Raw genomic sequence first — 23,069 nt, forward strand, 5'->3', positions numbered from 1 at the left:
TCACAAAAGTTATTTACAAAAGTGTAATCTATTGCCATTATCAATTACAATAACTTTTATTAATTAAAAAAATTAAAATCCATGGTTATTCGTAATATCAATACATCCAAGTCACGTAAATACAACACATATTGCATTACAAATGCTATAGGTGTCACATTTGCGAAAGTTAAAAGAATTGTCTTTGTAAATGACAAAGCTATTAATTTCGCTATTTTCAAAACCGAAACATAAATAAAAAATGTGCCATTTACAATACCAATAGCTCAAACTTTCCTAATGAGAGACCTATTGGCAACGCCAGTGCTTGTTTTTTATAGATCTGTAAAACCTATTTTAAAATATGTTCTTTTAGAAAAGTTACATGTTGCCTGCTTAAGCCTCTAGAAGCCCATTTCCAGAAGATTTCAACTGTCACCTAGGGGCTGAATAGCTCCTTGATGATGTGTGAACTTTCTCCTCAAACTGAGACGAACAGCTTGGGTATGGGGAGGTGTTATGTTGTTTTTGCATGTTTCTCTGCCAGGCTGACCATCTTGGCTGTGCCTAGGAACTTGATTAGCTTCAAAGGGGCCTACTCTGTCACAGGCAGATGTAGCTAACACATGGCCCTACCCCCTTCCTTTTCCACTTAGCCAGTCAGATGCCAGGCCCAAAGGAGAGGAGCTGCCCTCAGAACCAGTATTTAATAACCACTGAGTTGCTCATTTCCCTGGCCATACCCTTAGGTTTTGCACTGGAGCTCTGCTGAGGAGAGAAAAGATCTTATCTTGATTTTCGGCATTGAGGGGCACTGGGGATTGTTTGTAGTGAAACACACACGGAGTGCTGTAAAAGTTGGTAGTCGCCCCTGAAACCATTTCCCCCATTGGTTAGGGAGTGGCCAGGAGTTAGCACCACCCACAGGCTGGCACTGGGTATAAATGTGGCACCCACAGTACCCTCACTGACCTTTGGAAGAAAAGAGGACGACTGGACCTGCTGTCTGTGACCTAAGAGCTTCAAAGACTTGAGTTTCAACATTTTTTGTATATTTATATTTATGTAAACGTTGCAAGTAATATTGTGTGTGTGGGGTTTTCTTGCTGTATTTGTAGATCCTGGACAATTAACTTTGATGGATGCAGAAGGGCATGTATCACCTGTGGCAATTTAGTTTTTCATTCGGTCTAATTTGTTAGACTGCTTCAAAACCCCTCCAGCTCACCCAATCGAATGGTATTGAATCCAGGTATTTTGATCTTACCAAGACCATTTTCATGTGCACTCTCTACCAGGTGTGCCGAGTGTCTCAACATTGTGGCTCCCCTACCTGTGTTTTATGAAGCGATCTTGATCTGGATGAATCAAGCTGGGAGGCAGCCTGTGTAGCCTATATTTGTCTGAATTTTGTTAGCCGTTTTTTCTTTTTTTCAGAAGGGCTCTGTTTCTGCATTGGGCAGATTCGTTCCTCTTCAGACTTCCCAAACCTTGGCATAAGGGACACACATGCCTCACTCATGGTGAGGGCTAGACCATAGGCATACTTGAATGTGTTTAAGTATTTTGTTATCCTGTCTCCACGACTGAGTCAGTCACTACCCGTATCTTGTTATTTCCTGGTTTGGAATCTTGTTATAAGTTTTAGGGAAGTGGGTTCTTGTTAGATTGTTACTTGCCTGTTTCTTCACTTCTGCATGTCAAATTGCTTTGGTAGTTATGGGAGTTGAAGTTCGTGAGGGGGGAACGTTGGCTGGAGAGGGTTATTAGATTGTCAACCAGACAGGCTGACGTTTTATCATATATAATTGAATTTTTTTCAGCCTTTCCACTTCATTGTCTAGAACATGTTTCTTTTGTATCTCTCCGTCTTCATCTTATTGAATTTCTTTCCTTGTTGATGTTTGCACTGCTGTCTAAAAGAGCTAATTGAACTTTGTGCTAGGCGACATGTAGTATTGGCAAGAGATTAAGTGCTGTAAATCTGCTATTGTTTCAGTCCATCTGCACTAATGTTCTCTCTATTCCAAGCTCCACATGTATGCAAATTAGTATGCACATGGAGTAGCAATTAGGGGTGGGCGGTAAACTCTGCTCCGCTGGCAGAGTTTGTGGTTTTTGCCCACTCCGCCTATGTCAAGTTGATGAGCAGAAGCGAGGAAAAAAACAGTTGCTAGACCATCTCCCGGTGAAATTTCTCAACACGGGTGGTCATAACGGGTTGCTACCGCTCGTATTGAGAAAGTTACTACTCCCGTTGCATAAACTGTAGCGCAAGTAAAAAATCTACTCAGACAAAAGAGGTGCCCTCTGGCTCGCCGTAAGGCGCAGTTCGCGCTGATTTTACAGCATGGTATAAGCTCCCGGCGCTACAAATCAGTGCAATGGACTGGAATTCCGCTGCTTGCGGAACTGTGGAATCTCACAGGGTTTTTCGGTAACTCTGCGGAATTCTTCAGAGTAAATCTTGCGAATCCCGCCCACCCTTAGTAGCAAGATAGTTTGCTGCCTGCCTTACTTTTAAAGATAGCTTTCATCATTGGCATTGCATTTCTCCAGTGTTGTATTTAATCCCATAACCAAACAACCAAAAACATATTTATTTACTGGGACAGTGGGTTGCTGTTAACTGATTGTAATTAGCTTGCATTTTTTATTTTAAGAGGGCCCATATGGAATATTCGGCGGCAGAGATGCATCCAGGGGTTTAGCAACATTTTGTCTGGAGAAAGAGGCGCTCCGTGATGATTATGACGACCTGTCCGATTTAAATGCTGTGCAGATGGAAAGTGTTCGAGAATGGGAAATGCAGTTTAAAGGTACATGTCTTATTTTTGCTGTTTTAACTGTTTGCTCAGCTTCTAGTCTGTTTATGGAAACTAATCAAAATGTTTATATTTTGGCAATGATAAAATTCTTAATGTAGGAAAGATGTATTCAACTCTTAGAATCACTTATTGCATACAGTGCAGTGCCATTGCAGAAGTAGCGTTAGAATTTGCTAATCGTATTCCCAAGCATTTTGTTCCACCTCCCTTTTTCCAATTTTCTTTTAAGGTTTGACTTTAAAGCAACTTCTGAGATGCAAGCCACATTGATTGGAAAAGTATGCAAAAGAAACATCAATATGCTAGGTGGCTAATAGGCAGTCGGACTGCATAGAAATATGTATTTCTACCCTTAATGAGAAGCTGTAGCGCTTGTGGAAGGGTAGCACTTTAGTCCATGATATACTTTCACTACAGTTCATTTTCAAGCATACTAAGCAACAGTTTCTCATGGTCTTTATCACTCAGTTGTCAAGCAGCTTGGCATGCAGTCTGTTTTAAAGCTTTCCCAAGTGTCTTGCAATAGGTCATGCCATTTGTTGTGAAGAGGTTACGCATTTGGTCATCGAGGTAGTCTTCCAGGTGATTGTGTATGTGGTGATGGTGTAATATTTATGCAAATTCCTACCTGCAATCAGACGTGGTACTGTTGAAATATTGTATGGGGTCAACCCTGGAGTGACTGAATTCTAGATTCTCATGCAGTGCTACGCAAACAGCTACCATGAGGCCCAGTTTAGTGAGCAAGAGACACTGGTAGAATAGCATTGGTTCTGGTCCTAAATATTTCTGACCTGTGTGCCTTGGGGTAGTCTTCACCCTGCCTTTTTGCCTTACTCTCTTGTTTTTTGCTCATCTCTTTTTTGTTGGACTTGGGGCAGTTTACTAATGCTAACCAGTGCTAAAGTGAAGTAAAACATGGTAACATTGGCTTACACTAAGTTTGCACATTTAGCTAATTTGTAGGACTCTAGGCTACTACATGTACCCAGGACCTGTAGGGGGTCTGCAGCCCTTATTATGCCACCCACTAAAGTAGCCATTTGAATATGCATCCGGCTTGGCATTGCAGCCTGTATGGGCAGTTTAAACTGCCATTTCTACCTGGCAAAATTAACCTTTTGCCAGGGCTACATCTTCCTTTTTAATACATGGTTCTCCCCTGGGGTAGGCCCTAAACAGCTCATGGGGCAGAGTGCAGTGTATTTAAAAAGGTGGAATATGGTCCTGGAAACACTTAATTTCGTTTTTTACTGCTACAAAACCTGCCTCTCTCATAGGATAACATTAGGTACCCGTATATTTAATAAGTGATAACTGTCAATTGTGAGCAAGTAGAAATTTCGAGTTTGGTGTCCAAAGAACTGTAATTTAAAACCTTCTTGTATGATGTTCCCAATCCGTAAAATGCCACTTTTAGAAAGTTGGAATTTTCTTGTCCAAACCATTTGGTGCCTGTATCCTGGGTCACATGACTAGGTGAAGTTGGCAGTTGGTCTTTGTGTACTGCTCCCAGACAGTGAGACAAACGGGCAATACGTTTTTGCTGTCTTAACTGTTTGTCAAGAATCTAGTCTGTGTACGGAAAGTAATCAATGTATTTTTGCAATGATAAAATTGTCATTAATGGAGAAAAGATGTAGTCACCGCTTATAACTTATAACCTACAGTGCAGAACCATTGCAGAATTAGCATTAGAATGTGCTAATGTTATTCCTAAGGACACAGTTCCACCTCCCTTTTTCCAAGTTCCTTTTAAGGTTTGGCTTTAAAGAAGCTTCTGAGACTTGATCAGGCAAAAGAGCAGTCACTTGCCACCCTTGCACATCACTAAGTTTGTACCTGAGCACACTCACAAAGGGTTTGACACCAATCCTTTGTGCCCCCTCAGAGAAGCTGGGGCCAGGGCAGAGAGGCAGCAAATTCAAAACACTTCTGGGGGTGGAAACCTCAAGAACTGTCTCCTACTTCAAAGCTGGCATCGGGCATAAATATTGGACCCTCATACCCAGCTCTTCAGTTTACCTTTGGACCTGTGGAATACTCGGACTGCTGTGCTGCAAGATGAAATGCTGCTCTGCTGCTTGGCTACTCTGCTGTCCTGCTACCCGAGTGAAAAGGACTGGACCTGCCTCTTGAACCCTTGGCCACTAGAGTGACACCAAGGGCTAGTTGGCTGGTATCCTGATAAGAGCTCCAACCACCTCAAACCCAGCACCTGGACTCTGTCTCTGCTGTGAGTCTTGCCCCTTAAGTGCTGCCACCCCAGTCCTTGACCCATTTTGAAGTGGGCCTGAAGGTGCTCTGGCAGCCCAACTGTGGCCCAAGAAGAACCGCAGCAGTGTGACACAATGCCTCACAGCACTGCATTGGAACCGCCTCCGCACATCCATGACACAGGACCACGCAGCTCTATTGAACCACTGCCTTTGCGACTACGTTCTCCGCGCCAAATTTTGCATTGCAAGACCCTGTTGATTACATCCTAGATGACCACTTCGCATTGCAGCCCCGCAGCTACTTTGAAAATGCCGATGTGCGACGCTTCGTCATAGCGGGATCTCAAAACGCTCTGCAACCAGGATTTAAGGTACTTTATTTAGAGAGCCTAACTTGGCCCTTGTATCCTGCCTGCAGTTGGCCTGAATTGGTGACTTTGTCCCGTTCCGGCACAACCAGATAACCACAGTTAGTGCTTTGTGTTTCTAGGCACTAATTTCACTAAATCTTTAAAATGGCATCTCTCCGATTCTACTAATTGGATATTTGTAGCTTTGGTCTCAAGTAATGTGTAAAGTTTTACACTATTGTTTTCTAAAGTGGTGTGGGAATTTTCTTAGGTTGTGTTTTCACTTCATTACTGTTTGGGATGCTGCATAAATATTTTACACATTGCCTCTAAGTTAAGCATGACTGCTTCGTGCCAAGCTACAAGAGGTTTAAGCCTGGGTTAAGTTGGGGTTTGCTTGTGTTTCACCCTGACAAAAATTGTTGTTGCTGCTTGATTAGGGTTTCACCTCCCCCCCCCCCCCCCCCCCCCCTCCAAATACCCTATTTCTTTCACTGCTAAACAGGGAGGTCGCCCTTAACTTCTCCACCATTTACTTAGGTGCTTATGTTCTATGCCTTAGGATTGCAATCTAGTTGTTGCGAGGAAGGGATTGGAAAACCAAAGATAACACTCAGCCAGTAAAGAATTAGACCAGGGCTTCGGGCAGACTGCGTGGAACAAGGGAGAGAATTACTGCTGTGTGCATAAAGGCTCTTTGACTTCTTTACTGGACCAGGAAGTTTAGATACTGTTACTCAGAAACAAACGAATTCATCAGAAATTGCAGTTCATATGTCAATACCAGGGCAGGGAGAAAACGTTAGTCTTGCATGGCAAGAAGAACGACAAGCATTGGCCTAGCCAATAGGTCTCGCTTTTGGGACCGTATGGGTTTAGCCATGAGCAGTGAGTGCTTCTTTCCCATTTAGCTTGCCTAGTTTGCAATAACATGCACATGTTTAATATTTATGTTCTCAAAAAGGCAAAGATTATTACCACAAGCATTGTTTGCCTAAGGTATAAAGGGCCACTGTTTATTTGCAATTACATTCTTTTTGAAATATTAAGAGGTAATGGAACAATCCTGCTCTTGCAGAGCAGTAGCAGGAAGGGGGGGGGGGGCAATAGAAGGAGTCCACTCCATGGATCAGATGTGCTGGCAGTTCAGAGCCAGGGATTAGGCTCTCCGGCCTTTTCTGTAATAAGAGATACTTGGGTTTAATGAAAATCATCACGAGCTACTATCATCTGTGTTGTAATAATGACCATAACAGAGATTACATTAGTGGCCGCTATATACAAGATTACTAACAGTGATCACCTCAGTTCATCAGGCACTCTTGCCAGTGCTTGTGTAAAAAACGTGTTGTCAATTTGGAATGCCTGTACCTTAGTAATACATAACAGACAACATAGCTACAATGAACCACTCAAATAGCCGTGAATATATTTTGGAAATGTAACGATTTTAGTCCAAACATTTGCTTATGAGTTCTAAAAATGCATACATTTACATCTTGAATATACTCTTTAAAATGTTGGTATACGGGGTTGGTGGATAGTTGGAGATATGCTCATCCGGGTGCTTGTGGTAATAATCATGAGCCCCCTCATAGACAGTGTGTATGGCCCAGGCGCAGGGGGGGGGTGGGTGCCTGGAGAATAGTACCCTAGTCAACCAACGTTCCTCCAATAGCCCTCAGCAGTAAACAGTCGTCTGAGTCCGCTATTCCACACATGAAGTTCCAATAGTACCAAGCGTAGAAACAAATAGGCAGTCGAGTCGGCCATCGCAGTACCAGTCCAAAGAACACAAAGCACAGCGAACAGCTATGCAGTGAGTAGGATCAAACCGCCTCATCCGCCGTATGTGAGTCCTCCTGTCCGCCTTCATCACGTCGCTGGTCCGCAGCACGGTCCCGTCTGAGGCGCTTCACGAAATCCTCCGCATGTTGCGGATTGGTAAAGAAATGCTGTTTCCCCTGATGCGTCACTCTCAGCTTTGCGGGGTATAACAGAGCATAGTCCACCTGTAACTCTCTAAGTTTCTTCTTGACAGCAAGAAATTTGCGCCGCTGCTCCTGTACCATCGGCGTGAAGTCAGGGTATATGGTGAAGTTGACCCAGTCATAGGAGAGTGTACGGGTAGTGCGGGCTGCCCGAAGGGCCGCGTCTCGGTCCCGATAGTTCAGGAGGCGCGCAATGATAGGGCGCGGTGGGGTACCCGTGGCCGGCCTCGGCCCGAGGGACCGGGCAGCCCAATCCACAATAAACTGGGAAGAAAACTCCTCCACCAATCGCACCCAGTAGGGTTTTCTCCACATACGACTCCATTTTCCCCACATTTGTTGTCTCCGGTACGCCCACCACGCGTATATTGTTGCGCCGACTTCTGGCCTCCAACTCCTCATTCTTAGCATCTATCACCCGCAGGATATTGTCCATTCTCGCCAGCTGTGTTGTGTGGGTGATTCAGAAAAGGGGGTGGTGATGAACAGAGTGTCTGAATTAAGCAGACCACTCTTACCCAGTCCAAAGATCAGGGCTTGACCCATCACCGTTTTTTAGCTCACTGCACCATCCCAGCTCAGAACTTGGCTATATGCAAATTAGTCTGTGTTGTGTGGGTAGCGACAGTATCATCATGGTCCGAAATTCGCTGCTCCGCCGCAGTTATGCGTTTCTCATGCACATCCAGCTTCTGCACCACCGCGTCCATCCGCAAAGACAGTTTATCCACTTTGTCAACGATGGTGGCAAACCCCTGCCTCATTTCCTGCATCATTTGTTGGAAGTCTGGAGTAGCAGGTGGCGGGGCAGCGTCCGTGACAGGCAGGGGGGACTTAGAGCTTCCAGAATCCTGTGCAAGGCGTGTACCCCTCCTGGCCGCCATTGACTCAAAGGACAATTTGGGTTGTTTATTGTCCGGCTTGCCCATGGCACAGCGCCCACAGTCCGACTCAGCACTCACTGGGGGCAATAAGGAAAGGCGAAGCAAGCTCCAATCGCCCCGCAACGCTATCCACAAGTCGAGTCTGCAGTACCTCAGCCAGTGTGACACAGTACCCAGATGTCTCAGAGTAGGCCACAGCTCCCAGGCCCTACCACCGCTCAGACGTGTCCTATAGGCCGCAGCACATTCCAGGGCCACCACGAACGGGCACAGCCAAAGTATCAGTGGGGTACCGTCACGCCCGCACTACTTAACGCACAATGCGGTATTACCAGCCACAGAGCTCCATAGGTAGACAGGCGGCACAGCAAACCCTCTCCCCAGTCCGTGCCATAAGCAAATTGCAGGTCACAGCAGTGCCCTCAACGGTGGCGCCCAGTCCCAAAACAGCGTGTACAGTAGGGCAGGCAGGCCGCAATAGGGATGATTAATGTAGATGTGAATGATGGGTACAGCGTAGCGGCACAGCGCGCCTAGATCCTCGCTGCACAAACCCAGATCACTGCCAGCAACATGACACGCACAATATACCGCCCGCCGCCGATGGCCGAAGGCCGTCTCCACATGTGAAATGGTCCGGTGTCACCAATGGCGCCAAGAGACACCCAGGCAGTAAAGCAGCAACGCGCCCAGAGGGCGCCTACAGCACAGCTCACCTCCAGCAGCAGGGAACCCAGGCAGGGAATGCTCGCAGGCAGACGGGGGCACGAGCAGGTGGAGGAACCCCGCCTCGCCCGTCCTTGTGACGGCCGTCTCCAATCACGGCCGTCAGTCCAGAGGGAGCGAAGTCTCCCCTCAGTCCAGGAGCACCCCACTCTCCGCCTCACAGCCCCAACGGTACCTGGGCAGGATCGAAGCGCCAAGGGCAGCGTCCAGCGGCGGGTCCCACAGCGGAGCAGCAAACCAGGAATCCACTCCGAGGGACGTGCTTCTCGGCCTGCACACCACGTGACACGCCTCGGGGCTCACGTAGGAACGAGAGCCGGACAGCAGGACCATCCACCTCCAGAGCGTCTCCCGGGGATAGTTTCAGTCCCGCACAACTCCGGCCAGGAAGCACCCACTCACATGAAACTCGGACCAAGTGAGTGTCTTGCCCACACATCCTAGGATCCGTGGCCAAAAAGGAACGGGGTGACGATAAAGAAGGATAAATGACAGGATCAGGTCTCCAGGCTGCAGGAGCCTCACAGCAGTGCGGCCATGCTGCAAGTGCGCCCTCTAGCGCCCCTCCAGATCCCTCTCCCTTACCAACCAGAAAACACTGTGGTGGGGGATGCATCCCTTATGGGGTGGGGTGGGGTGGCCACATGGGAGAGGCAGAGATCAGAGGCCTCTGGTCTCCAGCGGATTCCGGGCTTCACATCAACTTCTGGAGCTCCGGGCGATTCATCTTGCACTGAAAGCATTCCTTCCATCTTTCCGGGGAAGAGTAGTGCAGGTGTTCACGGACAACTCCACTGCCATGTGGTACTGCAACAAACAGGGCAGGGTGTGGTCGTTGTCAGGAGGCCCTTGGCTTCTGGACATGGCTGGAACATCAGGGCATTTCCCTGGTGGTTCAACACCTGGCAGGTTCTCTGAACGCCAGGGCGTATGAACTCAGCCGCAGGTGCATGATGGATCACGAATGGCGTCTTCACTTGGAGGTGGTGCAAGGTCTCTTCCGACAGTGGGGAGAGCCTTGGTTAGATCTATTCGCCACCGAAGAGAACGGGCAACGTTTCATCAATCTGTTGTGCGCCTTTCCGCCTATACCACTTCTGTCCACAGTGCTGAAGATCAGGCGCGACCAGGCCTAAGTCATCCTTGTGGCTCCGGATTGGGCACAAAAAGAGTCTGATATCCCCAGCTGCTCAACATGGCCTTCGTTTCTCCGGTCAGACTTCCTCTTCAGGAGGATCTTCTGTCGCAGCAGAAGGGGACAGTCCTCCACCCGAACCTGTCCAGTCTCCACCTCCTTGCGTGGAGATTGAGCGGTGGCAGTTGACGTCTTTCGACCTGCCTCCCCAAGACTGTGACTTAATCTTGGCAGCCAGGCGTCCTTCCACAAAGACGGTATACGCCTGCAGGTGGAACAAATTTGTGGCATGGTGCACAGCAACGGCTGTGGATCCCCTTTCTGACCCTCTCTAGAATACTTTTGTTCCTTCTCTCTCTAGCCCAACATTGCTCTGCTCTGGGTACTATCAAGGGCTACCTTTCGGCAAGATCTGCCTTCCTTTGGCTGCCAGATCAGCCTTCTCTTTTCAGGTTTCAGGTAGTTAACCGTTTCTTTAAAGGCGTAACATCTTTTTCCTCCAATCCCCTTCGTTATGTCTCAGTGCGTTTTGAATATTGTGCTAACTTATTTAATGTGTGCTCCCTTTGAGCCGTTTCACAACTGTCCTTTACGTCTCCGGACTCAGAAGACTGCTTTACTGGTAGCCGCCACTTCCGCTAGAAGGGTGAGTGAGCTCCAGGCTCTTTCTTCAAAACCTCCTTTCTTGTCTGTTCATCCGGGCAGGGTGGTTCTCAGGACCTGTACATCCTTTCTTCCTTAGGTGGTCACTGCCTTCAACATCGGACAGACCATTACTTTGCCCAACTTTTTTCTGCCTCTGCATCCTTCAAAGGAAAGAGAGGCTCCACCGTCTGGACCCAAAACGTGCGCTGTCCTTCTATCTGAACTGCACAAATCAGTTCTGGGTGGATGATCAATTTTTTGTTGGTTACATGGGTGCAAAAAAGGGTCGGCCCATACACAAACGCACCATTTCTCGATGGGTTGTGTTGTGTAGTAAGGCTTTTACTCTCTAGCTAAAATGGAGCCTCCAGTCGGTCTACGCGCTCATTCCACCAGGATGACGGCAGCCACTACTGCCTTAGGAAGGGGAGTGCCCCTGAGACATTTGTCAGGCAGCCACGTGGGCATCGCTGCACACGTTTACCAAACACTACTGCCTGAACAGCCAAGTCCGGAGAGACTGCTTCTTTGGCCGTTCTGTTCTCTGGGATTTTCTGATGTGATCTGCGTTGGTAGACCCACCACCCGGGTTGGTATTGCTGCTATTCTAAGGTAACGTGTTTCTTTCAGATGCACAAGTTACTTACCTTCAGGAACGATATATCTGTAAGAAACTTTAGTTATAGATTCCTTACCGCCCCGCCCATCCTCCACGGTCTGCAAACTGATTTCTAGTATTAGGGCCCTAGTTTTGTGCACCAATGGGCTGTGTCTTGCAACTCACCCAGCTGGCATCTTCTCTCCCAGACACCATGGAGCACCGGTGAAGAGTCAAGAAGCGCACTCACTGACAAAGGAGAGGGCGGCCTTCTGCGACATGTCGAGTCTAATAAGCAATCTATACACTGTTCAACAGCTAATCAGAAACCACAACAACTTCTTTGACACTGCTCAACTAACGAGCAACAGCGTAATGTTTTTCTCTGCCAATTACAATGACCACTTGAGTTGAGCACTTTTAGACCACGCTCAACTCAAGTGGTCATTGTATTTAGCCGAGAAAAACATTTTTGTTACTCATCAGTTGAGCGGTGTCCAAGAAGTTGTCGTAGTTTTCTATTAGCTGTTGAACCATGTATCTATTGCTTATTGAACGTGATGTGTTGCAGAAGGGGATTCCCAGAATCGCCCCTTGTACCTACTTCCTGCCTTTTTGACTGACACTTTTGGAACAATTGAACAGTAAGGCTGTCTGGGCCTTCTCAAGATTTTCCATTGGAGACACTCAACAACAGCCTGCCGAGTGACGTAATATCCCGGAACGTTCGACAGTTCACTTGCGGGAATTAAAGCAACGCCGGGACGCATGCACAGTTGTAGGAACACTAAGCACATTCAAAACTAAGTGCTATGAGTATAGAGCTCCTGCTCTCTCCCGTCCTGTGAAATCGCAGATCAGGACACTCGTGCAAACTTTTGTGAAGTTGACCGCAGCAGTCACTAGTATCCAGGGTCCAAAAAAATAAATTTCAAGCTGAAGTCTTGCACTACTAAAGATAAAACAAGGACACCTCAGCTGCACTCCCAGGCCAGCATTGCATGTGTGGACTGCGTGTGCGCTGCTGCTCGTAACCATGGCAAAACTCCAATGGAGTGAACTTCTCAGAAAAGGTGGGACATGCACCCACCATTAATAATTTGCAGGCTGCGATTATTAAAAGAATCGCAAAAGCCAATCTAAAGTGTGGGAGGAGCCAGACCCCACAAAGTTCACACAACAGATTGCCTAATAGCGCAAGCGCTGTTTAGGCTCGACCTGAAAAGTGCTTTGTTCAAGAAAAAAAAGCTCATTTGCTTAAAAGTGCAACTGCTGCTAAAATCATTTAATCAAATTATTCCCTAACATAAGGAGTGGCACATTCCTATTAATTACTTGAAGCAGACTGAAACTGGATGAGCAGGCTTCTCTCCCTCAGCAAGAGCAACACAGTATCTGTTCAGCAAGATAGAAGTGTCATCGAAAAAGCTAATGCACCATGTTAGTGTCATCTGCTGTTCTCGTTGGTGTTGTTAAAATCCCCTCTTAAAACAACCAAATTCTGGCCGGACATTTATTGTGTTATTATGGGTGCTTATTGTTTGGCCTGATGATGATTAAGGAAATCCGAGGGACTCATCAGTTCTCAAATGGCTAAAACTAATTTTTATGGTGCCCTTACTGTATTGCGGGAAATGGAGGTAATGAAACTGGAAGCTAAACATAGTGAAATAATTCCTATTTTGGTGAGTTTTTATATATACTGCACTAAGTCACCAGCACAGGAAATATATGTAATTCCTTTGAAAGGACACACACACAAATATGTATGTATGTATGTATATATGTATGTATATATGTATGTGTGTATATATGTATGTATGTTATGTATGTGTGTGTATATATATGTGTGTGTATATATGTATGTAGATATGCAGATATGTATGTGTGTGTATATATGTATGTGTGTGTATATATATGTGTGTGTGTGTGTGTGTATATATATATATATATATGTGATGTCATGTGATCAAGTCCGGGAGCACCGGACGAAACGCGTCATGTCTGTATTGAGATAATAAAGAAGCACTTTATTCCTACTTACCGTGTGGTCAGTATCCTGATTCCTGGTCGTCCTGGTGGCGGTTGAGTCGGGAGTTTGTGTGTTAATGTGTGTGTGTGTGTGTGTATATATATATATATATATATATTATGCGCAAAATGTATGTTATTGCATAAAATGCAATATACAATGGTGTGTAAATTGAAAACCTAGGACTGGATAACGATCCATCTACACGGAGCGGCCTGACCGCCTCAAATGTGTTATGTGCTTGTACTGCAACGATGCTTGTCCCAATCTGTAGTACGTTTGCTATTACACCAGAGAACAAAGCAGGAACGGGCATGCAGAGTGCACTGTATTGTTAACCTACAGTTGATATTTCAAAGATACCAAGGCTGGACTTACTGTCTGAAGAAATGAGCATAGACTTGATTATCTAAGGAGGTACCACTGACTGAAAGTGCCTTCAGACACCACTTTATACCGTCGCCAATGTGGCTTCCTCCTCCTGTTGCAAGACTATGCGCAATTCTCCGCAGCACCAGTTGTTATGCATTATTACCTTATTTGGTTGCCCAGTAGCATAGATCCTATCTGGAGTCCATTGTTTGGCGATGTTTTACCAGTCTTCCTGGATAATAGAAGGTGCCTGAGAAGCTGGTGATGTAATGTGTGCCAGAAGGAGTTCAGAAAGGGTACCAGTAAGAAGTACTCCTTTGGTACTTCTGAAATGATGAAGCACTTGAATGCATGACACCTGCATGATGCAAAGAGAAGACCATAGGACAATGGAGGCACATGAATATCTTCTGCTCCTCTCCCTTTTCTTAAACCTACGGACTCTCTACCACCATATGCCCTAGCCACTCAAAAGAATGTTGAGCATGCGAATATTGGATTGTACTGCCCTTAGTGCTGTAAACTTATTTCTATATCGGGGAAAAGAGTTTTATTTGGATTAAATTTTTGATAGCCTCTTTATTCTTATTTTTAATTGAACCCCCTCACCCCAAAATTGAAAAAGTACAGGAAAAAAACAAAACAAATGTTTTAAAAATCAGAATGTTTGTGCTAAAAACACCTTCCATGTTAAAAAAAACAGTCTTCATGTCTGTGTCTAAATATTAGACTAAAGTATGGTGGAACCTTTTAAAGGAAAATGTCTAATATTCTTTGGCAAAGCTTCGTACAGCATACGAACGTTGTGTACTCTGCTTTGTCAAAATGCCAAAGAAAAATATCTACACATACCACCCCCTCCCCCCGAAAGAAAACAGTGTCTGGCTTTTTCTGCCATGCACGAATGCAGATAACCTTGCACCACACTGCAAGAAAATGTGCCTTCTTTAAAACATTAAGTATTACAACGATGACTTAACACTTATCCAACGTTTTATATGTACAGTAGAATACAGCACTCCTGGGAAGGTGCTAATATATGGCTAAATATAAGCAGTTCTCCTGGTTTTGCTTGCCTTGAGTAGGTGTAGCTTTTTGGTTCAAATCCCTGTGATTTGTATTGCATAAGGATTGGCTTATGGCACTCAACCCTGCTGCATACTGTCTTCGGTCCTAGGAGGGCCGTGAAATAAGTCAGAGCTGGTGCCCATCCCGCCCATGCAGTGCCGAAGGCCATGCGCAGCAGAGGTTGACCACATGGTGTGATTTGCAGCCAGGTTATGTTCTAAAGCCACAGTGGTGGTTGGCCGGTGGCGGTGGTTGGCCAGGCATGGGATAACTTTCGTAAAGTGGGGGTTTGTAAGAGGACCTGACCTGCACCCATAACACCACAGGACACTCAACATCTCACCTCCGTAGCGGTCAATTCCCCCATGGAACAGACACTGGGCAGAAAACGACTACTACCCTTGGCTTTGAGCCATGAGCAATATCGGTTGGGCACCTAACTGAAACCAGAACCGACATGGTTGACAGGAGAAAAAGCTCCCAATCGAGTGTATTTATATTAAGTTTGGTACTGTTCGGGCCAGCCATCTAGGTATATCAAACTGAGGTTTAACCCCTTTATGCTCAACCCAAGCCCCATTTTAATCGCTAATTTCTGAAACGGCTGACTAGATTGACATAAATGACAAAAGTAAAGTAGACTTTCTGACAAGTTTTGTGCAATTCTGTTCAGCCATTTTTTTCTCTGCCGTATAGCAAGTTGAATTAAAATCTGAAATCACACTTTTAGGAGCACCCCTTTTCTCTTGGCCGTTGCTTGACTAATCAGTACAAAACTTTCCACGAAGGAGCCAAAGTGAATTAACTTGTTTATTTTTTGCGGGGGGGGGGGTTGAGTTGCGTGCAGATTCCTTTAACTGCAACAAAGTTATTCCTGTTGTGTTGTAATGTCTTAGTATTTGTAATGTATTAGTTACGTTTCGTCTGAGTGTTGGTAATGCTAGGCACAACTAGCATTACGGTTAACATCTGGACTTTCTCATGCCAGTTAGTGAGATCAAATAGGGCTAACAGATCAGGAGTTGTATGATGAAAGCCTACCAATCTGCCTTACCTAACCACTGTGTACGAGAAAGCTTGTAATTGATGTATCATCTTGTGGTTCTAAACCAGGGTGCCCTTCCTTTCAAGCACTCCTCTCCCCTTTTAATGCTGACGGTCTACGTTTTCCCATGGTAGGCTGGTCTGCTGCCCTAGCTCTGCCTGCATTGATGTAGCTTCCTCAACTAATGGCTAAACATCTACTTTACTCTTCTGATTTCAGACATTTGCAAGTAGTATTCCATGCTTGTTTTGGAAGTCTTTGCTGCCTCTGGTCAACCTTTCCTTCTGTATCCAAATGAGGATATGATCTGTTTGATGGCCACACCCTTCGAGTTGAAGGATGACCTCTGGTTTTATGATAAAAATTGTTGTAATATCAAATTGAAGAGATGGATGAGTTTTTTACAGCGAACGTTGGCTACTGCTTTTGAGTTTTGTCCTAGACATAAATGTTACCACAGAAAATGAGGTATGCACCCCAAATACTCATATTGCGGAAGTGTATGAGAATACTCCAGATGAGAGGAATCATAGAAGATGGTACCATAAGGTCATTGCAGTCAAGATTTTTGTTGCCCTTTTTTTTTATTCCTAAGAAATTAGTCACTTTGTGGCTAATAAGTGTTCTAATGTTCAGAAGATTGCTGATAAATGAAAAACAATCTGCAGTTACTATCTGTATTGTTGGAGTTCTTAGGTAAAATAATGACATGCAATAGAACTATTGCCTTTCTTTCAGAGTAGTGGACAAGTACTTTGAAGGAAAACTCTATCCTGCTACTGCATTTCAACATACCCGTCCTGAAAATGGGAAACTATAGATTTACCTTGTAGCATTAGGCAAGAATGGGGTGCCAGGGGAAAATAAGGTTGTATGTGATGCAGTAGTTTATAAGCCGTTATAACAACACTGCAAACATCTTCTAGTGACTTTCCTTAAATGGGTTTTGCAATTCCTTAAATTGTGTAACTCTGAATTCCTAAGGAATTAAGTGACCCGTCCCCACAGCTGCTTGTAGCAGACACTTACAGGATGTGCAGGTAACTACTGTAATGGCTGTAGCACAGGCTCTGCAAAATAAAATGTGTGCAGTATCAAAATAGTTCTACCTCCTATTTTGCTTGATATTCTGTTTAACAGATTATAAAATGTGAGGAAACCTGATGATGGAAATAAGAGGTTACACATCTATGAAGTACTTCTACTTTCTTTTCGTTTTCTTCAAATTCATGGTATTTCCAAGGTGCTGTCAAGTTGAGGACGGGAGCACACATTTATTTGCTCTTCATTTACTTTATTAAACACTTTAAATTCCTCTTTCTTTATGCCACGGCTTGCACCCAGATCTAGTTTTGTAGTACTGTTAGCTTTCTGATCTAAATCCATTCTCTCTACTTGGCAGCTGTGAATATTCAATGGGATCCTTGGCTCCTTTTGGCGGCCAGGATTTTCCTTTCCTTTGGTTAATATGGTTTCTTCATCACCTTTGTATGCTGTTGGGAATATTAGAGCAATTGTCGTCCATTCTCTGCTAACCTGCATTGGTTTTCTGACCAAGATCTCATCCTGTGCCTTCAACAATGGAAGAAGAGGGTAAGTAGAACTCTTTTAAAGCCATCCAAGGTGCAAGATTCATTCTTTCCACACTACTGTTGTTTTGGTGGACTATGCGAGCAAATCTCATAGCTGTATTTGGATGTTCGAGGCATGTGGGCTGCTGAATTCATATCTTAGCATTAGATCACCGCCTAGTGTTGTGTCCGGATGATTGCACCTTGTTTTCTTGGAAGAGTCTTCGAAGTATCACGAGATAGGTGACTCCTCCCCTGGACTACAGTGCGCATGGGCATCTTCTCCATCTTCAGATTGCTTTTTTCCGCCATTGGGTTCGGATGCACTTCGACAGCTCCAGCTTCGGTACCGAAGTTTTCCCTACTTTCTAGGCCTAAATCCTTTACATTCGTCGGTATTGTCTTCCGCTCGATTTTCCTTGAATCGACAACACTTTCACTCCTCTCTGGTCGTCGACGCGGGCCGTTGGGTCTTATCGATGCCATGTGGGCCTCCTGCTGATAGAAAGGACCCCGTTTAAAAGATGCTCATAGTGTAGATCCAAATTTCCACACAGTGATCAGCATAGAGTATGCAACAGGTGCCTATCTCCTGAGCACAACGAAGAAAACTGTCCAGCTTGTGCTCAGTTCCGGTCAAAGAAGACTATCCGGAACCGAAGAGCTGCTCGACAAGAGATGCAGCGACAGGCACCAGATCCGGAAAACATATTCGAAGACTAACCTAAACTTCCAGAGGCGGAGGGCTCTGGCGACCTGGAGATTGTCACCGTAGAGGACCAGTCGGACTCGATGACCAGATTACACCGGGGCAAACCGTGAGTACCAAAGCCCCTACCCCGCCTCCACCTCCACCAAAGACTTCGGTCAAAGCATCGCCTAAAAGCCTTAGCCGCGACCGAAACATTGCTTCGGAAGCCCCGGCTCCGCTCCAAAGACTACACCCAAGCCCTCCGGTTCCTCAGGACCGAGCAAAATATCGAGGCCGAAAGAAGTCGTCCAGCACAAGAAAGCGGTCGACTCAAAACCAGCAGCGGAGCCGAGAAAGGTCGTCGAGCCGAAAATGAGCGTTGAGGCCAAGAAGGTCGTTGAGGCCAAGAAGGTCGTTGAGGCCAAGAAGGTCGTTGAGGCCAAGAAGGTCGTTGAGGCCGAGAAGGTCGTTGAGGCCGAGAAGGTCGTTGAGGCGGAGAAGGTCGTTGAGGCGGAGAAGGTCGTTGAGGCGGAGAAGGTCGTTGAGGCGGAGAAGGTCGTTGAGGCGGAGAAGGTCGTTGAGGCGGAGAAGGTCGTTGAGGCGGAGAAGGTCGTTGAGGCGGAGAAGGTCGTTGAGGCGGAGAAGGTCGTTGAGGCGGAGAAGGTCGTTGAGGCGGAGAAGGTCGTTGAGGCGGAGAAGGTCGTTGAGGCGGAGAAGGTCGTTGAGGCGGAGAAGGTCGTTGAGGCGGAGAAGGTCGTTGAGGCGGAGAAGGTCGTTGAGGCGGAGAAGGTCGTTGAGGCGGAGAAGGTCGTTGAGGCGGAGAAGGTCGTTGAGGCGGAGAAGGTCGTTGAGGCGGAGAAGGTCGTTGAGGCGGAGAAGGTCGTTGAGGCGGAGAAGGTCGTTGAGGCGGAGAAGGTCGTTGAGGCGGAGAAGGTCGTTGAGGCGGAGAAGGTCGTTGAGGCGGAGAAGGTCGTTGAGGCGGAGAAGGTCGTTGAGGCGGAGAAGGTCGTTGAGGCGGAGAAGGTCGTTGAGGCGGAGAAGATCGTGGAGGCGGAGAAGATTGTGGAGGCGGAGGCAGTCGTTGAGGCGGAGAAGATTGTTGAGGCGGAGAAGATTGTGGAGGCGGAGGCAGTCGTTGAGGCGGAGGCAGTCGTTGAGGCGGAGGCAGTCGTTGAGGCGGAGAAGATTGTTGAGGCGGTCGTTGAGGCGGAGGCGGTCGCCCATCATACAAACGTCCAGCCTAAAAAGACACTCGACCCAAACCAATCAGTCGAGCCGAAAAAAGCTCCACACAAGCAGACGTCCAAGCTAAAATCCTTGGCACCGAAGCCACGGACAGTGGAGGAAGAACTTTTTTATCCAGAACCAGTGAGCTCAGAACACAGACTGTATATAGACCCTGATACAGGACATATATCGGTCTACAAGACACATGAGAGAAGACTTGACACTGAAGCCCCTTCTCTTGTTTCTCCTAAGAAAAAGGACTTTGGCACACCCCCTTCAAGACCTTACACACCCCCTCCTTTCACTCATAACATGCCTTTTGTTCCATATTCTCCTTAACCTATACATTATGATGAGGAAGAAGACATGGGGGGGGGGGGGAGGAGATCCTCGGGATGATTTTACACAACCTGACGATCCAGGAAACCAGGATGACACATGGGGTGACCATAATGATACTGATGACATATGATACACAACCCATACCTGATCCCTCTTGATACCCCACAGAGCCTTCTCCTACTGACGGAACTGTCAGGTTTAACCAACTAGTGGACAGAGCAGCTCAGTTTCATGGGGTTCACATGCACACTGACCCTATAGAGGAGGATTTTCTATTTAACACCTTCCAACATCAGAGAAGAGTGTACGTATACTCCTTATGCTAAAAGGAGTACTAAAGCACGCACCAGACATCTTTAAAGACCCAGCCAGGGTGCGTGTCCTCAATCCAAGAATTGAGAAAAAGTATTAACCGGCCCCTACAGACCCATCATACATCAGGACTCCGCTACCACTAGATTCCCTAGTAGTATCTAATGCTAGGAAGCGAGCAAATTCACAGACAACAGGTGATGCTCCCCCTCCTGACAAGCAGTCTAAAATCTTAGAAGCCTCAGGGAAAAGAGTAGCTTCTCAGGCAGCGAGTACCTGAAGGATTGCCAATACCCAAGCTCTCCTAGCACGCTATGACAGAGCACACTACGACGAACTGGAAGGATTGTTACAACACCTACCAGAACCCCATAAATCTAAAGTAAATGACTTAATATAGGAAGGTAAATTTATTACTAACTCATCCATAAAATGCGCCCTTGATGTAGCTGACACAGCCGCTAGGTCTGTCAACACTAGTGTATTGCTACGCCGGCATGCCTGGCTTTGCATTTCAGGTTTCAAAAATGAAGTGCAGTCTACCATACTCAAATCAGCCTATAAATCAGGACTTCTTATTTGGCCCTGTGATGGATACCATCTTGGAAAAGATGAAAAAAGATACTGACACCGCTAAGTCCATGGGGGCACTTCAATTTCAACAGTCTAGAAGCTTCTTTCGTCGCTTATCCTTTCAAAACTATGGTAGCGTCAACACATCTCAAACTTCCTCATCATTCAAGAGCTCTAAACAAGACACCTTTAATAGAGGCTCCAATAGAGGAGTTAATAGAGGGAGCAATAACAAGGGTAGAGGCCGTGGTAATAACACCCGAGCCTCCACCGCCACCAAACAGTGACTTCTTAACACTCCCTCCAGACCACTTAACACCAGTCGGAGGCAGAGTAACGCAATTCCTACAAGTCTGGAATGCTATCACTACAGACAGGTGGGTGAGACAAATTATCCAGTATGGTTACTGCCTGGAACTCATTTCTACTCCACCCAACATAACACCCAAACACCATCCAATGTCAAAGGAACACATCACAATGTTACAACAGGAGGCGCTATCCATGCTAGAAAAGGGCGCCATAGAGCCAGTCCCACTGCAACATCAAGGGACAGGGGTATATTCACTATACTTACTCGTCCCCAAGAAAGGCGGGTCCCTCAGATCAATATTAGACCTCAGAACCAATACATATTCTCAGATCATTTCCATATGATCAATATACAACATGTACTCCCACTTCTCCAGCAAGGCGACGTCCTCGCCACATTAGACCTCAAGGATGCATACTTTCACATTCCTATACGTCCAGCCCACAGGAAAAACCTCAGGTTCACAATAGAGGGTCAGCACTATCAGTTCAAAGTTCTTTCCTTCGGAGTAACTACGGCACCAAGGGTGGTTACAAAATGCCTAGCAGTAGTAGCAGCACACCTCAGGAGGCAACACATCCATGTGTTTCCCTACCTCGACGATTGGCTCATAAAAGCCAACTCATACACACAGTGTGCCAACCATACCTCACAGACAATCCAGCTACTGCACAGTCTAGGGTTTTCAATAAATTACCCCAAACCACATCTGCAACCGTCCCACATACACCAATATCTGGGAGCAACAATAGACACCTCCACAGCAAAGGTATATCCAAATCCAGCCAGGATAGCTAGCATTCAATCTTATTCAAAAAATTTCTACTACACCACTCCCTGCCAGCACGAGTGTTCATGCAGCTTATAGGCATGATGGCCTCCTGCATATTCATCGTCCCTCATGCTCTACTTCAAATGCGCCCCTTACCGGAATGTATAGCACGCCAATGGAACCAAGCTCAAGGACAATTAAAAGACCTAGTGTTGGTAGACAGTCGCACTTACCGCTCTGCAGTGGTGGAACCCACAAAACCTTTCCAAGGCGCGACTGTTCCAAGAGCCGGTTTCACAGGTAGTACTAACAGCGGACGCATCACTGACAGGTTGGGGAGCCCATCTCCTTCAATATACAGTCCAGGGTCTCTGGACAATCAAACAAAAAACACTACATATAAATCACTTAGTTACTGGCAATTTTCCTAGCAATGAAAGCCTTTCAGAAATACTTGCACAACAAGACTGTCCTAATCCGAACGGACAACATGACAGCCATGTACTACATCCAAAAACAGGGGGGACACACTCTCTGCAACTATCTCACCTACCGCAGAGCATTTGGAAGTGGGCAATCCCACAAAACATCTATCTCCTGGCAGAACACTTCCCAGGAATAGACAACCAGATAGCAGACCTATTAAGCCGTCACAGTCAGCAAGTACACGAATGGGAGATTCATCCTTAGGTTCTCCAGCCATTCTTCCAAAAGTGGGGACATCCAGAAATAGACCTGTTTGTCACAAACAAAAACTTAAAATGCCTGTTCTTCGCTGCCAGGTTCCCACACCTATTGTCACAAGACAATGCGATATGGATGAATTCTTCGGGGAGATTTGCATACGCCTTTCCACCAACCCCACTGATCCCATTAGTGGCACGCAAACTGAGACAACAATTTCTCACGATGATCCTGGTTGGTTCCACATGGGCAAGACAACCTTGGTACACAACGCTCCTAGAACTCTCAGTAGTTCCACACCAAAGACTGTGCCTCTCACCACAACTGCTAACACAGACCATGGAGAAAACAGACACCCAGATCCCAATCCGATGAACCTAGCGATCTGGCTCCTGAGGTCTTAGAGTTCGGATATCTTAACACAGTGCACCGTCCTACTTGTCTGACCTAGCTGTCCCATACGAGCCTAACAGAGCACTTCGCTCGATGGGAAAGGGCCTCCTCATGATCCCCCGTATAAAAAAATCCAGAATGGGAGGTCGGTCTTTTCGTTCCCTGGCAGCAACCAAATGGAACACCCTTCCCATCAATATTAGGTTAGCAAAAAATGAAGCCACCTTCAGGAAACTTCTAAAAACGCACCTATTTGCCCTTTAGGCTCTTCCCCTCCTCTGATCTCTGACTCTATTCCTCAGCGCGGGGATACGCCGGG

General features: G+C 46.3%; 1 protein-coding gene across 1 annotated transcript in view; it reads left to right on the forward strand.

Annotated features, from left to right (window-relative positions):
- The window catches only part of PGRMC2 (progesterone receptor membrane component 2), a 93,159-nt gene that overhangs the window by 55,738 nt on the left and 14,352 nt on the right, over positions 1-23,069 (forward strand). The window contains exon 2 of the mRNA XM_086962178.1: positions 2,643-2,798. Within this exon, the coding sequence (XP_086818304.1) occupies positions 2,643-2,798 (156 nt within the window). The remainder of the gene's footprint in view (positions 1-2,642; positions 2,799-23,069) is intronic.

This window comes from Lissotriton vulgaris, chromosome 3_1, assembly GCF_964263255.1.
Source record: "Lissotriton vulgaris chromosome 3_1, aLisVul1.2, whole genome shotgun sequence".
Lineage (NCBI taxonomy): Eukaryota > Metazoa > Chordata > Amphibia > Caudata > Salamandridae > Lissotriton > Lissotriton vulgaris.